Source organism: Micropterus salmoides, unplaced genomic scaffold (genome assembly GCF_014851395.1).
Source record: "Micropterus salmoides isolate LMB-PRFRI ecotype aquatic unplaced genomic scaffold, ASM1485139v1 Ms_hic_scaffold_12, whole genome shotgun sequence".
Classification (NCBI taxonomy): Eukaryota; Metazoa; Chordata; class Actinopteri; order Centrarchiformes; family Centrarchidae; genus Micropterus; species Micropterus salmoides.
The window spans coordinates 30,025,324-30,042,765 of NW_024040263.1; the positions used below are offsets into that span (position 1 = coordinate 30,025,324).

Genomic DNA, 17,442 nt, shown 5'->3' on the forward strand with positions numbered 1-17,442 from the left:
TACAGTCGTAATGTGCACAAACTACATTAGGCTGATGGGTCCCGTAGTATGCCAGATTAAATGCTGACAGACACACACACAACCAAATGCAGGATCTTCCCCTGGCAGAGATAATTAGCACAACACAAAGTACAGCTGATGCTGATGAGATGTCATTAATAATTCTTTGACCCTAAGCCACAGTATTGCACAAATTGAAATATTGATCTGATAGTGGTGAATAATGTCAGGGGATCTACCAACCTCCTAAAATTCTGCCTGAATTACTGTACTAAATTTTATGGTAATCAAGTGAATAATTGTTGAGATATTTTAGTCAAAACTTACAAGGAAAAGTTCATGAAATAGACACTTTAAGGAAATATTGGGAAAATAGGGGATCGGGGTAATATCCAATCCAATTCTGGCCCCTGTACACTTGCCTTATCCACTTCACCTCTGTAGGGACATTCCCATGGGGAGTTCACCATATTAAAGAACATCCCAAACCAGCGAGGAAGTGAACAATAAAACAACCTAACAGGGACAACTGACTTACCAAATGGCGCTATTCCTGAACAGAAGGGTGGTGAAGAATGGTGGAAACACTATGGAAATGTAAGTTCTGTTGCATAAAGTTTGACATTTAGTAGATTTTGTTGCAGATAGTTGTTGTTTGGCTATGCGTACACCTTCATAGGACACTGGGAATGAGGGATTGGAAAGGGGTAAAGATTTGGTGGTAAAATAGTCTGTTTTTCCCAAAATGTTAGGGTGTCTAGCATCAAGACGACATTCTTTTCAAAAATAAATGATGGAGAACGCAGCAATTTCACTGAACATTGCTCCCCTAAAGCTCTGTATGTATTAGACCAGCAGATTTAAGTGACAACAGCAGTCGGTGTAGATGTGACACTGAATCCTGAAAAGAATGACAGCTCGCAATCAAATCCCATCAAGCTAGTGAGGAATGGCCAGATTGTTTGAGAAATTTGCTGCCCTAAAGATAGATACACAAAGGCCATCTGGGTGCTTTATTTCTGCTAGCGTTATGACGTTAGTACCATTTTATAGCCTTTTGACAATGGAGGGAGCCAAATAAGTAAAAGTCGTCATGGACAACATCACGGCAATCAAACACGAAAACAAAGACGATGTTTGCGTTTGGTTAAGCACTCATCTGTTGCTCTTGTCTTTCCCTTTACTTATTTCTCTCTTCTTTTGACCATTTTCACACACGGCAGAAATGTACAGATTTTTTTAGGATTTTTTTGACACATAACTTCATTCTTCACTTCAATAAATTACTAATGGTCCTAAAATTATTACCAGTGTTCCTGAGCAGATCTATCTATTCTTTTTCCCTTCCTCTTCCCATCATCCTGTCTCCATCCTCTTTCCATCATCCACTCCTCTTCTCAAGTGGTATTTATAGAGTGGCTCCGGATGCATCAGCTTCTCTCCTCCGCTGGTCTCTGGCCCACGCTTGTTTCCGTCTTGGCTCTCTTTGTTCATCCTTTGCTTTTTTACTTGTTGTCCTTCCTCCTCCTCCTCCTCCTCCTCCTCCTTGTCCTCCTCCTTCTCCCTGGAGATAGCATTTTGTCTGTCCATCTCTTTCTGAGATGGGAAGACTTCTGGGATTGTGTATACAAACTCCTCACCTGTTCTTCCTGTCTGCCTGTTTCTTTTTTTACACCACTGTGTCTTCTCACTGTCTGTCTGCTCCCTTTCATTTACCACTTCTGATCCCTCCGCCTCCACCCCTGACTCCTCCTTTCCTTGCTTCCTCACAGCGTGTGTCAACATGTCTGTCATCTTCTCGGTCTCTAGCTCCATCACAAGCCTCCTTCAACACCCTCAATTGTGCTGTCATACAGTGCTGGGACTATTAATCCACCACGCTTGTTTTGTTCTTCCAACAAAAAAGCTCCAAACCACTGAAAAATGGCAGTTTGTTATAACCACTGGTGTCAATTGACTATTCGCTAAATCCCACACCTGGACAGAGCTTGTCAAATGATAACTTAAACACTAAGTAGGCACTGCAGGTTTGTCAGGTTTCGGACTTCTCAACTGTAATAAGAGCAGCACTTGATATCACAATAGTTTGGAGGGTGTGGTTTCTTTAGTCTAAAAAAATGGAAGGAATGGATTTAACAGTGTCTGCTGTTGTAAGTTGGGATTGTTAGCACGCCAGCCCTGCTAACTAATCATAGGAACCCAAAGACAAGGGCCATGTCATTAGCTAAATACATTATTTAATAGGGTGACAGGTTTTGTCAGAAGAATACCCCTCAGGACTGGAACATCCATCCTGTGGGATCCACGATGCTATTATCTCAATAATTTACACGACACAATCTTGAGTTAGATGGCATTAGGTTTGCCAAACTCATTGGTTAGGCCTCATCCTCAAATCTTGAACTGTAAAAGTAAAACATACTGTTTGGAAATACAAATATTAAAGCATAAACATACTGTAAGGTGACCAGATTTCTGAAATGAAAACCGGGGACATTTTTGGTTTGGTGGTCAGTATGTCATTAAAAAAATATAATGTTATTATATGTGAAATAAAAAAGGGGGACAATTTCGGTTTCATGCATTTTGACTATTGTAACTGTATTGTACTGTTCTAAAACTATGGTGCAGGCTAACTGATACTATCAGCCTGTTCAATCCTTGAGTCCCTGCCGTTGATTGGACGCATCAATGGACAGGGACACAAATTCACCTTTGTCTAGGTCCTTATTTGCCCATGGTGCTAAGACATTACTCACTGTGGCGTCACATTTTGTCATAGCACATGTAAACTTTGGCTCACAAAGCTTCTGTGTCAGGTGTGCTGTGCATTAATCTGTAATTGTGTTGCATAGTGTGGTGTGCAAAGACACTAATTATATTCTTCTTGTGTCACTCTTCTTACTCCTTCTCTTAATCTTTCCTCTTAACTCTTCCACGCTCTCCTCGCTTCACTCTTTATACCTACTTCATTTTTCCTTCTCGCTCTCTTCTCCTTCCTTTCCAGTCTTTAATTTTAAAAAAGCACAGTATTAGATCAAATACTTTGGTTAACAGATTCCCATTGGTTGACTAATTTTTTTAAATTTTAAAATAAATTGGCAGGCTATGTTTTCATATCTTTACCTTTCCTTACCTATCTCCTTTTTTTTTTCATCGTCTTTCTGGCCACTTAAAATCTGATTTCAAGTCTGTTAACACCTCATACAGTCAATGGTTAACACACAATTTGTTTTTCTATAGTAAGCTTTCAAACTATGTAACAAGAGTTATGTTACAATAAAAGAAAAAATCATATCTTACTATAACAAGCTCTATCCTGAAACACATGAACAATTCTACTCCTTTATTTTCATGTCTTCTACAAAAGCCGTGAGCTGGCGAGGATGCTGACTTGTGGGGACAGCTAGCTTTAGCCTGTATTTAAGCTTTATATCGTATGTACCATGTGCATCTTTAAGAGTTGGGTACTGTTTTTACAAGTCATTAAACATGAAACTATTTAAAGAGTCATTAAATTCCATTGCGATGGAGTTTTCAACTATAAGCATTAACTTACTCTAGCTAGCAACAGCTCATAAATTCTGTTAGCAACAGTTGTCTCAGCCAGCAAAATCCACTGCCGTCGGTCAGAAATGAGATGACTGCTTTTGTTTACCTCTGTGTGAACTTAAAGAGGCATTCTTTCAAATATGTTGAATTGCGAGTGGTAAATTTGCCGCTGCTTGCTACAGACAAAGCTATAGTAACTAGGAGCAGGGCTTAGCGAATAGTTCATCAGCACTTCCTGCTGCTCTTTGCTGAGGGCCGAAACATACAGACTGCTTCTTTTTTAAATTGTTGTGTCTCCTCCAACCGAGAAAAAGACTTCTGCAAGGTGTTGCCAGTAATCAGCTGATGAGACAGAAATAGCACCACCACACACACACACACACACACACACACACACACACACACACACACACAGCACAACTTTCCCCTCTCCACTCTCCATCCTTGAGCAATGTATTCATAGCGGTGCTAATTAACAACTCCACATAAATGACTGGTGAAGACAGTGGAGACACAAGAGGGAGTGATAAAGAGAACAAGAGAGAGAAAGGCAGAAAGAGAGAAAGAGGTAAGGAGTCCTTGGACATACTGAGCTGAATATGTGAGGCATAGGTGAACCCATACATGTGTATATGAGGGTTTTCTGTCTGTGTCATTGTTTATAGTTGCGTCTTTGTGTGTGCGTGTATGCAACTGTGGGCATGTGTGCTCATTTGCATACTTATTTTGACAAGGCATAAGCATGGCTATCCCACATCTGGCTGTCTGGCTGTCCCTATGGTGTTGAACTAGAGAGAGGAGACAGCCACAGTTCAGGTGGTTCACACCACTTGGACCCCCCTGGTCACTGTCTGCCACGGCCACATGCTAACAGTGTCAGATAGTAACACATTACAGTAGTGTGAACAGGTTATCTGTGAAGGTTCTCAGTCATCCAGGTCATAGTTATCCAACGAAGGTTGAGGTCAAGGGCAACTGGACTTGACTGAAGATACTAGAAGACGTTTCGTCCCTCATCCAAGAGACTTATTGAGTTCTGACTGACTGGTAGGGAAACTCAGCTATTTAACCTCTGTGGGATCGTTTGCCAAGATCATCAATACCGCCGGGTTTGTTAGTGCTCATGGTCGTTAGAACCAGCCATGACCAAATCTGAAATCTGAAACCATCGTTGGTATCTTCACCTGAGGCCCAGAGGAAATGCTTGTTCAGTTTCCTGGGAAGTGATCAAAGGACCGCATTGTAAGTGGGGTATAAGTGGTGGTGTAGACCCCCTCCTCTGTTTAGGCTTCTGAACCCGGGTGTAAATGCCTTCCTTTACACCTCTTTCAAACCATCCATTCTCTCTGTCCAAAATCTGCACCTGGTGATCCTCCAACAAGTGTCCTTTATCCTTCAGATGTAAATAAACTGCTGAGTCTTGACCTGAGGAGTTGGCCCTTCTGTGTTGAGCCATGCTTCTGTGTAGAGGTTGTTTAGTTTCCCCAAGATACAGGTCTGTGCAGTGAGGAATGCACAGATGACACATATTACATGTTGTGTCTTTTTCTGTCTGTACAATAGTTGGGGTGCATGTTGGAGTTTGTGCTCAGTTAGTTTGGTAATTAGGATTAGCATTAGTAATAATGCAGTTGAAAATAATGTAATGAGTGATGTAACATTCCATGTAAGTGTACTGCTACTGTTGAGCAATTTAGGAATTTAGAATAATTTTTTTAATGAATAATCATGGTAGCCATTTTGACTCGTCATAGCAGGTAAAGCAGTGGTGTGATTAAAGCTGCCTTAATTGATTTTGGGCCCCTTGGGTCTCCAGCAACTCCTTAGAAAAATATCTGGCTCTTAGCTGCTAAATGTTCCACTTTTCACTTGTCACTATGAGCAACCCTCTTTATATTACACACACATTGTTAAATTAACAAAAATATTGATTCGTACCAAAGGCTTTTACAATTTTATAGCTACTGTGTAAAATGTATGGTAATTCAGCTCTGTGGTAATGTTTTAAATTTGTTGTTTGCGTGTGTAGTTGTAGTGGAGCCTGTGTAGTTCATTTATCAGTGCAGAAGGGTAGTGAACATTTTGACAACAAACTTAGAGAGTGCAGTTTCTGATTGTAAACCCTGGAGCTTTCTTCCACTATCTACTATGTAATAACAATGTGACAATGTGAGCACACTGTAACATCGCAGCAAATATCACTGTATGTTTCACAACAATTAACGCTGTGTTAGCCAGTTACAAGCTAAAAAGCCAACACAACAGACTACTTATCGGAGTCTGCGTCTGACTCATAGACTGTATATAAGAAGTGGATGTGTGGGTGGTGATGGCGCACAGATAAGATGCTTTGGTGTGGGAGACCTCAGTTCGATTCCCACTGTGAGACATCTACCATTGTGTCCCTGAGCAAGAAACTTAACTCCTAGTTGCTCCAGAGGCGTGCGACCTCTGACATGTATAGCAATTGTAAGTCGCTTTGGAATGAATTAATGTAATGGATGTAGTTATCGTGATGTCACCCGTTGGTTTGTGGACTGCTGTTTTGAAGCGTCAAATTTGGCCAATAGGGATCCGCCACGTTGATTATTTGCAACCAGCGAGTCGCCCCCTGCTGGCCATACAATAGCATGCAGGTTTAAGGGACTCCCGCGTTTGCCTCAGTACTCTGACCGGAAGCTTCCTGCTTGGTCTGACTGAGGCTCAAACATGTAGGCTATTACTGAATGTTTCCAATGTTTCCTCTAATGCTGTCCATCTTGATGCGCACTGCTCAGCGGTTTCACTGAGTATTGTATGCATTTATGGAGCATATTGTCTTGGCATGTTACAATCACACATTCTATGTCATTGACATCGGTTATGATGCACTGTGCAATATGAAATTTGGAGAAAAAGTTGTAGCGCTTGTCTTTGGGTCTATTAAACTGTTGTGATTTCTAGCTGCAATAATCAATGTTTTTATATAAATGCTGAGACCTGATTCTGCATATGCTCTCCACTCTGTGTCTTTCAGCTAATTGTTTTTGTTGTAAGGCCTACGACTGTTCTGGTTCAGTCTCACCATTGTCATCAACATAGTTTTCAGGGGCACCAAGCAGCTGTTCATGGAAGTGTCTTTACGTAAAGGTATTTGAGAAGATAATATAAAATATCTAATGTTGTGGGGAACAAATTCCACTGATATTTTTGGGGCATTTCCTGTAAGGAAAAAATTGTCCAGACCTTACATCATAAATTCACCCTAAATCTAGAGATTTTCAATCAGAGGTGATGAGAGATGAGGCTCTTCTCACTTCTACAGACCTCCTTTGTGATCTAGGCTGAGAGCACAGATTTATTTTTATCTTTAAAAGAGTCACCTTGTGCAGCTTTAATTGTGCATGTCTGCTGAATGTGTGGAAATGGTAGAAAAGACTGATGAAACTGTGGCTCTAAGACCAGGAACAGCTGGTGCACTGACACCCGCTGACACGCAGCGCTTGACGCCACCACGTTACTATGACAACCGGCTGTGCACCCTCTGTTTCTGACAGCTGTTCCCATGGTGCATGGGCTTGGCTCAGCCCCTGGACTCACATTGGCAGGATAGATAGTTTCTACGGGTCAGAGGTCACGTTTATGACGTTGCTGCTGTGGCGGTGTCATGTTGTTTTTCCATTTGAAAAAGCAGAGGTTTGTGTCAACTCAAATGTCCATTCATCATTAGTATATCTTAATATCTAAATCCTTTATCTGTATCTGAATGGATGTCTTATCACAGTATCTGTGTAATCTGTTCTAAGCTTCACCCTGTTTTCCTCAGTCACGCACAGCCAAAACTGGTGATGGATAAAGAGATCAGAATGGGTGTAAAGGCATAACACATGATGATCTTCATTATGTTAACTTATATGAGTGAGCTTTAAAGTGCCCGGGCTCTGCATTATAGATGGCACAAATGCTTTGATGTTGAGCCCCTAGGCTAGTTGTTAAGTCCCCTTCAGGCATTACAAAACTTCAGCATTTGAACTTAAACACAACATACCAAATATTTGAGAAAATGCATGAAAGACTTGATAATATTCAAAAGCTCAGCCTAAAGGTACATAGGCAATGTGTTACAGAGGATGTTTCATTTTCTAACCTTGACATCAATGTGTATTTTTCCATTTTTTCACATCTTTTCAACATTCCACGTCACAAAATTGCTGTTCCTGTTCCAACTATTCCCTGTGTCAGCAGATTGACCAAATATATACCAGTCAGCCGGTCACATCGGTGATCCAACTCTGTATGGTGGCAGTCTGCTGTCTCTGCTCTAGCACTAGCCACAGACAGCGTTTAAGGCACCAGTGAAGAGGAATGTACAACTGACTTCTGTCGGCTTGGAAAGTTTCTATTTGGCATACTCAGGAAAGATTTTTTCAGGGAGATTGTATACTTTGGGGGAATTATGTAACATCTTGTTTGGACAGCTTGTTTTTGAAGACCGACAGACCTTTTTTTAAACTCGAAAGTATTCTGTGAAGACACAGCACAGCATTGTTCCTGGACTTTGGATGGGTCATGGTGGAGGAGTGTTATCTGTTTGATTATTTCTACCACAAAAATCTCCTGACAGCAGATCAGGTGTTATGTTTTCTACTTGTTTCCTACCCAGCAGCCGAGCACTGTAGACGGGAGGACATGTCTGCTTTCAATGGACCCAGGTGATCTAGCTTAACCTCAGTGTAAATTAAATGTCTTTGGCGTTTGTGTACTGTTGGTCAGACAAACCAAGAAATTTGAATGTTTCTTTGGGATCTTGGAATGTGCGATGGGACTTTTTTCAGAAAATGTACAGACTTATAGAATAATCAGAAAGTCAGCTGCTCCATTACACTTATATTTCATGCAATTTTGCTGATTTTTTTACTCTGAACTGTTCAGTGAGTCAGCACAAGACGTTAAGTGTTCTGCTAACCAGTAGGCCTTCCACTTATACAACTTTCTTTTTAGGGTTAACAGATTTAGTATGAATTAATTATTTTTACCTCAGCAAATGCCCAGAACCAGAAATGGCACAGCACTGCATTGTCTCCATGCATTGTTTTTGACAAATAACTCACAGACACAACTGTAAAGTCAGTGTACTGCCAGAGACTTAACTAAAGTTTGCCTGCTTCCACAAATAGGCAAATTGGCTGCAAAGCTGTGAATGAAGCCATCTTCTTCCTCTATCTCTCTCACTCAGAGAGGTAATTAAAGTGCATGTCTGGGTCCCATATATGAGAGCCATGGTATGCTAATGCAGTATTCCTTTGACAGTTCTGTTGAGACAACATTGTGGGTGTTTTCACATGGCCTGATTTGCAATTCACACTTGGTTTATTTCCATCATAGGCATCCCGGGAAGCAGGGAGGGGAAAGGCTGTGAGCCACAGAGAGCAAAACTGAACTGAAGTTTCATTTAATTGCGTGTATGATTTTTTTGAAAGACCCCTTTCAAGTGGTGCTCTAATTGCCAGTTATTTTGCCGGAACTGAAAAGTTGTTCACAAACATGCACAATCATAACATCACTTTTGTTTCTGTTACATTTGTTTATTTTCAAAATTATTCAGTTATTCAGAAATCCCGCCACGTCCTTTTCTGTTGATATTTTATGAACGTAAGGATATTTAGACAGGAAGATCTGACTGGACGGCTCTGAAGGGTAAAGTTTATCAAGTACAAAAAGTTTGGAAATGTATGATGTACCACTAATGGGCAGTCTTTACTTTTCTCTCCTCTCCTCTCAGAACACTGCACCAGCAGTTTGAGAGCTACAAACAGGAGGTGCGTCGTATCGGGGCTGAGACGCGGCGTCAGCAGACACAGCAGAAGGACGACGCGCCCACCTGCGGCATCTGCCGCAAGACCAAGTTTGCCGATGGCTGCGGCCACCTCTGCTCCTACTGCCAGACCAAATTCTGCGCTCGCTGTGGAGGGCGGGTCTCTCTGCGCTCCAACAATGTGAGACACCTCACCTCTGACCTCTCCCTTTTTCCTTGTTCCTCTCACACTCACCTCATTCCTGCTGTAGCTGATGTACAGTTAGTCCTTCTGCTTCTGTGTTTGTTACCGTCTGCTTTGTGGCTTCCTGGTCACACTTTGGCGAGAGCAAAGTGTATTGGAAGAATGGCTTGGCACCAGTCATAGGCCCTTCCAGGCTCATTTTAAGTCTGAGGTTGTAGTGTTGTGGAATGGTTTTAAAGCACCGTATCTTACTTGAATGTAAAAGCACACCTGTAGCATGTTTTGTCCTGTGTCTCCTGTGACTGCACTATAGCCATCAAGCAAGCGTGCCAAACAGTGACAGTGCTGACCTTCTCAAGCAACATGCCTAGAGGGAAGAGGGCAACATGGTTCAGTGTACCACCCTAATGAGAAAGGGAAATTGTGTATTTAGCCATATTTTTATGAAAATATAGTTTTGGCAGTGCTTGAAGTAGATAAAAATGCCCCCCTTCTTCACATATTGGCGTGTGGATCAGCTGGTATCAGCAAATCAGTACTACATTTTAATCACATTTATTTAACAAGGGGGACAACCATATCAATTCAATTCAAAAAAGAGTAAAAAAATATTAAAATTTTTGTAAAGTTAATGTTACATTACTTGGCACCTCACACAGTGCTCCAGTGCTACAATCATCCCTCCTTTATCTGTTGACCTAAGAATAAATTGACCTCTACAGAACAGAATGAGGGATAAACAAACGTTTATTGAACAGGATAGGTGAATATTGCTAATATTACAGCTTGTACTGTCTAATGATCCAGCATCTCCTCTGCTGACAAACTTCAGCACAGCACTGTAAATTATAGATAACAATGATTGTGTTACTTTTATCAGCTGCATCAACTTGTGGTAAATATTTGTTTTTTGCACAAAGTCACAAAACACAGTGCTGGAAATGGCTGGCAAGCAGGCAAGACAGACACATACACACCAAGAGAACAGATTCTCTGCCCAGCTAGGTTAGCAAGACAGACAGATGTTAATATTCTTAGTATAGCATGTTAGGATGCTACCATTTGGTTATTAACAGTAATGGACCTGACGATGACACTAGAGGAAAATCAGGAAATCAGCTAATCTTGGTGAACATGAATGTTCAAAATGTATCCATCTTGAAGATACAGAGATATATTCACTGGATAAGTCAACATGTGACATGTTGGTGGCATTTGATGAAAAGCCAGACGGATCATCACTCAGTATGTCAAAAAATAAAAACAAACAAATGAACACACAAAACATCCGTTAACTTAAACCCACAATGCGCTAAAGTCACTGAGCAGTGCTACCTCTAAGACTACAGGCTATAAAGACCACACTACTATAAAACAAAGACCCACACAATATCACCAAATTAAAACCATTCACTTGATACAGGTTGGATCAGTGTGGCATCCATCCATAACCCAAACACGTTTGCACTATTTTGAGAGCCGGCCCTCTTCCATCCAAGCATTTCCTGGGCTCCCCTCCAACCCAAGAGAGAGGACCTCCTCCTGGGTATCTTACCTGACTATGGGCCCTCCACCCTTGGCCTGCTGGTCCCCAATCTGTTCAGGATCCGCCCAGCCCAGCTGGGACTGGGCTCACACTGGCATTGCACGTATGCAAAATTAAAAAGCCAGTGAGAATAGGAGATAAAGATAGTCTCCCTGTTGGTAAAGCCATTAATATTACTTTCACAGCAGGCAGGCTGTTACATGGAAATAAAGAGGTGAGACTAAAATGATGTAAATGCGATCTATAAATACAACAACAAATAAAGCAAAGGATTTATTTGAGGGATGTGCTCAGGATAATATCAATCAATTTGGCCATTTTTTAAAAATGAATGTTAAAATCCATGAGATGATACTTATCATCACTTATGTGGATTTTAAGGGGCCTACATAATTTAACTCAGTCAAAAAAAGGGAGAATTAGTGCAGATCATTGTTTCATGTGTAACAACATATGCCTAGAAAATTGACTCTCTTATATGTGTTCATGTGAGCATGTTTTTGTGAATCAATTAATCAATAACTACGTTTTTTTCCTGTCAGTTTAGCTGGGTTTAGAATACACCACATACAAAAAACGTTGGTTCCTGGTTCTTTTACATTACACTATCCTATTGTTGTCCGTTTACAACACCAGGAAGGAATTAAACAGAGAAAATCACGTCTCTTTAAGTTACAATATAAGGTAATTTTTCAAACATACTGTATTGTTACTTTTAGCACTTATCTCACCCTTTCACAAGGATTTCTGATAATGCAACAGCTTTATTTTTTTTCAAATAAGTTTATTTAAGTTCCATTTAAGATTTGTTGCATCACTTAACCAACAACTTAAGACTTCTGACTTTCCTACACTGAGCAATTTAATTAATAAATCCTTGCAAATGATAAGAGAACACAACATGTAAATTGTCTCTCATTTATTTTCTGCGTGTGTGTACATTTGTAAAAAGTTGTGTGTATGTGTGTGTGTATAACTGTGGGAGAGATGTGTTTGCCTCTGTCCTCGGTCGTCCAGCCAGCCAAGCAAAATAGCAGGGTTAGGAAAGTGTGAACTTTGATTCTTTATATGAAAACCTTCTCCTTCATATATTGTGCTCGTTTATCCCACTTCAGCAGCGCCTTGTGTTTTCGTAGTGTTAGCAGCTTGGCTTTTAAAAATACATTTACAAAGTATTAAATTACACTTAGTGTAGTTTTGCTTTTGTTTGTCCAGGTTTTCAAAACAACACATATGAAAACACATGTGAAAAACATTTATTCCCCATAAAACAGTGGAGAAAAAGAGTTGAGTAAGGTAGATTTATTTGTCATTTTACAATACAGGGTTGTATAATGACATGAAGTTTGTAGTTCCCTTTATGCTACTCACAAAGAGCATAACTCTAACCTATAATAATAATATTAATAAAACTGTTTTATATGTTGGAGTGCTGAGGATGAATTAAGATGTCTCACAGCTTGAGGGAAAAAGATTCTCTTAATTTACATTGACATCCATTGTATATCTTCTCAGAGGCAAATATCTATCAGATATATTGAAAAACACTGAAATATGATGTAGGGGCTCTGTAAAACTTACTATTGATGATAATTCGTCAATTCCTAATAACACAGCTGTGTGGAAGCGCTCTCTGCAGAAGGCGTCACAGCAACATGCCGTGCAAATGCCATCCACACTCCGATTAGGCCTCAAAGCTTGACATTAAAACGGACATACTGTGTTATTAGCAGTAAAAGATTTATTAATTCATCACACTGTATTTACAGGTATTCACAGGACTCATTAGCAGGTTACATTAATAACTAAGTAAAAACAACAGCAGACTTTGAACTAATTAGTTTGTAACCTGAGGTCAAAACAAAGATTGTAATATTATAAAAAAAAACAAGTCAGTGATAGTTAAGTTAATAAAAACTGGTGTTTGTTCCCCTTTCACCGACATCTGAAGCGTTTTCATTATAGTCTGAGCTGTGAGCAAAGCGTCTTTAACATGTGAGTATTTGAAAATGAAAACGCCGAGGTATAGACAGAGGTTTTATTAAAAGTAAGGGCTGTGGAAGAATTTGCCCCATGTTGCTTTTGGCGTCCCAGCTTCCTCTTTGTACTGAGGAGCTTTGACACATATTGATGTTGCCACACCAAGGTCATGCATGTCACTGCAGCCTAACTTGTCAGTGGTCACATACATTCGCATACTGTTGTCCACACCGCCTCACACTCTGTCACTGAATATTAAGTATGTGTATCAGTTCTGCAGAATGTAATTAACAAATGTTTACACCACTGTCTTTCCCCTCTTTTCTCCTCTGTTTTTTCCCTTCTATTCCCACAATCTGTCCAATATCCCATTCCACAAATTCACCCTCTCTGCCACTCTATTTCTTGTATCTTTTATATTCTTTCATTTCTTTTCTATCTCTTGCTCCACTTTCACCCTCACTTTTCCCAATCCTCACTGCTACCTGGACTGCATGCCACAAAGGAGGACAAAGTGGTTAGCATCTTTTTTGTGTTCTCTCTGTGCTGTGAATGTGATGTTTATGCCACCTGAAGGTAAAAATGCTGGCTGTGTTCAAATCTGGAGCTGAGATCTCTCTTGTTTGGTAACAGCATGTTGACTTCTACCCTGAAAAGGTGATGTAAAATATGTCTGAGTTTAGTTTATTCCATGTTGGCCAGACCTATAATTTCCCCAGCTGAGAGAGAAAGGGTTGAAAACCCAACAACTGCAGATGCAAGAGAGCGAGCTATCCGATTGGAACAGAGCCAGTGTGTGTACAAATCCACTTATGGATTACTGACTTAACTGAACTGAGGGAGTCCCTGACAGTTCATAGTTTTTGCCAACTTTAATTTCTCTGAGCATTTACTGTCCTGTGTGGGGTGGAGCCACCTGGAACTATGTGTGTCCTCAGAAGATTTTCTCTCCAGTGTAAACCCTTACTAACTTTGTGTCCATTGTCTGTCTCCTCCCCTTGCAAAGTGTCTCATAGTGAAGGACAGGGTAAGGCTTGCTGGGTGATGGATTTTGCTGCATGGGTCACTACTTTTGTCTCCCCTTCACACTTGGGTCTGTGCTCATTCACAGTATCAGAACAGGAATTCAGACCCACTATCAGTTCTCGCCTCATAGATCATTGTGGTTAAGCGGTCCCAGGGCAGCTGGCTGGTGATCCTGCATCAGTACTCTAATTCTGAGAATGAATGCAGACCCTAAAACTGGCGGACAGAGTGAGCATGAGCCATGATATAGGCTTTTGGCAGGGTTGTCTGACCCTTTTGACCCATCCTGACCCCTCTTCCTATGGCTGTAGACATGGCTGTGCTGACAAGGGGCAAATGGATACTGGAATAAATCCTTAACAAAAATGGGGATGGGCATGCATATAAGAAAGCACTGTACCCTACAGACCATTTATGAGACTACATAATGAATGCACACTCATGCCTGTGCATGCTTTCCCTGCCTGTGTGTTTGAGACCAGACCAGCCTTGCCATGGGGAGACGGGAGGGGCCCAGGTATATGTTCCACTTTGTCCACTTACCACTTCCCCTTAAAGGTTCAGTGTGTAATATTTCTGAGGATCTATTGACAGAAATACAATATAAGATCCATAACTATGTTTTCAGTGGTGTATGAAGACCTTACATAATGAACTGTTATGTTTTTATTACCTTAGAATGAATCATTTCTATCTACATAACCGTGGGTCCCGTCTTCTGTGGAGGTTGCCATGTTGCCCCGTCATGTTTCTGCAGTAGCTGAAAACAGGGGCGGTTCCAAACTCTTGAATCATTTGTGTCTTAGCCCAGCCCAGAAATCTTTCATGTATTCAATAGGCCAAAATGTAGCAATATTATTGCAAGTAGCCTCAAACCTCTGTTCTTTCAAGGCCTGTGAAACAGGCTGCGTCATAAAAATGATTACATATTAATATGGAAAATATTTTTGATGTTGTTGTTGAGTTACATTCGGGGCTACAGTGAAAACATTCGGGGCTAAAGTCCCTGAAAAATGACTTGGCGACGCCGATGGCTGAAAACAAGCAGCGCTACAGAGGGCATTTCGCCACTACATTCACCTTCTTCTCCTTTTTGTAGATTTCAGTCAGTGTAGACGTTCATCACTACGTTGAATACGTACATTCAAAGAAGAAGAAGTTACAATGGACAGCAGGGGTCAGCTAATAATTTTTATATCAGAGCAAATTTTTTCATCTATTAGATGGTGGGTGAGAATATGAGGCATAATACTTAAACTAGCTATAACGGTGATTGGTAAGCTAAGTTGGGAAAGTGGAAGTCTCTCAACTAGAAGGCTCTGTGTTCGATCCCTTGTTAGTACAATTTTGTCCCTCTGTTTCACAAATTGATCATGAAGGACTGTTTCACATGTTTACAGTAAAGCATGTGACAGAGTCTTTAGTCTGTAGCCTGCTTTTTTAAAGTAAAAGCTCCGTTCAACTCTAGTAAACAAACTTCTCGCGCTTTTAAGACAAAGTGATTATGTGAGTAACTGCTGCTGCCATGACTGAGATCTATTTCAGCACCGATAACAAAGTATTTTTTTTTGTTTTTTTTTTTCGCTATCCAAACACCGATAGACTAGACAGTTGGTTGCAATTGGCAACCTAACCGCTAGATGCCACTAAATCTCACACACTTAACCTTTAATGCTTGTTCACTGCATTTTTTGGGATGTCACTGAGCCCTTGGATAGTCAGAAGGAGAATTCATTGTTTGACTGTTCCTAAGCATAACGTAAGTAAGGCAAAAATAATCAATAGAAAGGGAAAAAGTTGTATGATGTCCTTCATTCACTACAACAACAGTAGTCCCAGTATATGTGGGATGTTCCTGGTTTCAAGCTGGGTGTCCCAACAAATAACTGTACAGAACAATTGTACTTACAGTACATTGATTCATTATTAACTAACAACTGAATGCCACACTGATTTGTCTGCATGTGTGTTGTCATAACACGGCTCAAAGGGAGGACAAAGAGGAGAGGACACCATGTAACTTGTAACTAAAGATTTATTTAACAAAATGTAAAACAACAGATAAAGTAGGTAAATCAGTAACATCAGTAGTGTGTTGAGTGTCTGCATGTGTGTACAGTGAAGTGTAGTGAACAAAGCAATTAAACACGAAGAGAACCTAACCCAAACCACAAACCACATGCCCAGGAAGAGAGAGACAGAGTGACTGACTCCACCAGCTGGTATAGCTAGGGAGCAGCAGGTGATAATCAGAGAGTCCTGGCCTCAGAAAGGACGGCCCAAACAGGAAGCCACCTTGGCTGTCACGGTGTCAATCAATCAATGTGTCGTTGTCACATGCTTTTGCTAGATGCGTCATAGAGAGCCTAATGGTTTTCACACACAACGCAAAGTGAATTTTTTCTCTCCGCATTCTTGCACGAGTTTGACCACTGGACTATTTGTGTTTACTCACGTGAGTAAAGCAAGACAAGGTCCGAAATAAGGTCCCTTATATGTAAGTGTTGCTTGCGGCGCTTTCTGACAGTACCTGTCAGCATGCTAATGGTTAGCTGTCATGCTAAAGAGGAAGTCGATCTTTTATAAGGAGCTCCAGGAGGCATACTTCTTCGTAAAGGAACTGGCAACGATGCTGGATGCAGCTTCATGGCATTTATGGTGTCAGATTTAAGGCTAATAGTGCGTCAGTCCTGATGGATTAAATGGATTTAAAGAAGTTTACACTCCAACCCCAGTCAGCCTTACCTGAACTAGCGTTATGTTTGGAAAAAACATCAATAAACCCTCAAACTAAAAGCCTTTCCTCTTGTAACGTTTGAAGGGAAAGCATATTGTTGGAAAAGGTGAACACTTATGTAAGCTAAACAGCCAAATGGGGCATAATAGTAGCGTTTCTGCAGGCTGCAAACACATGGATTCACACAAACTGCAAACTGCAAACCAGAGAGCAGGCCAGAAAAATGATGTGACGCTTGCAGACAATAAAGTTAAGACAGAATTTACAAATGGTTGTTACCTAGCTCCTTACACAAAGAGAAAATCGACGATCTAGACAAGTTTTTCAGGGGTTTGGCTTGGTGGATGAGCGAGTTTGGTGTGGAGAACTTTATTGGCCTGCACAGAGACCTGATACTGATGCCGATAGAACATCTTCGGAATGAATTAGAGCAGACACTGCAAGCCAGGCCTTCTGCGCCTGACCTCCTTATAGGGGGAAAAAGTTAGGACAATTCAAAGAGCCCCTGACTGACAGGGCCCCCCCAAAATAGGTAAAATCTAACGTAAAATTATATTTTATTATACATTATATGCACCATCATCCTGCATGTCCTAGAGATGCAGAGGGGGCCCAATTAGATT

General features: G+C 40.8%; 1 protein-coding gene across 4 annotated transcripts in view; it reads left to right on the forward strand.

The window, feature by feature from the left end:
* rims1b (regulating synaptic membrane exocytosis 1b) overlaps positions 1-17,442 on the forward strand; it is an 83,386-nt gene that overhangs the window by 12,492 nt on the left and 53,452 nt on the right. For all 4 annotated transcript variants that reach the window (XM_038714501.1, XM_038714498.1, XM_038714499.1 and 1 more), the window contains exons 2-3: positions 9,314-9,527; positions 13,562-13,573. In XM_038714501.1, coding sequence (XP_038570429.1) covers positions 9,314-9,527; positions 13,562-13,573 — 226 coding nt within the window. The remainder of the gene's footprint in view (positions 1-9,313; positions 9,528-13,561; positions 13,574-17,442) is intronic.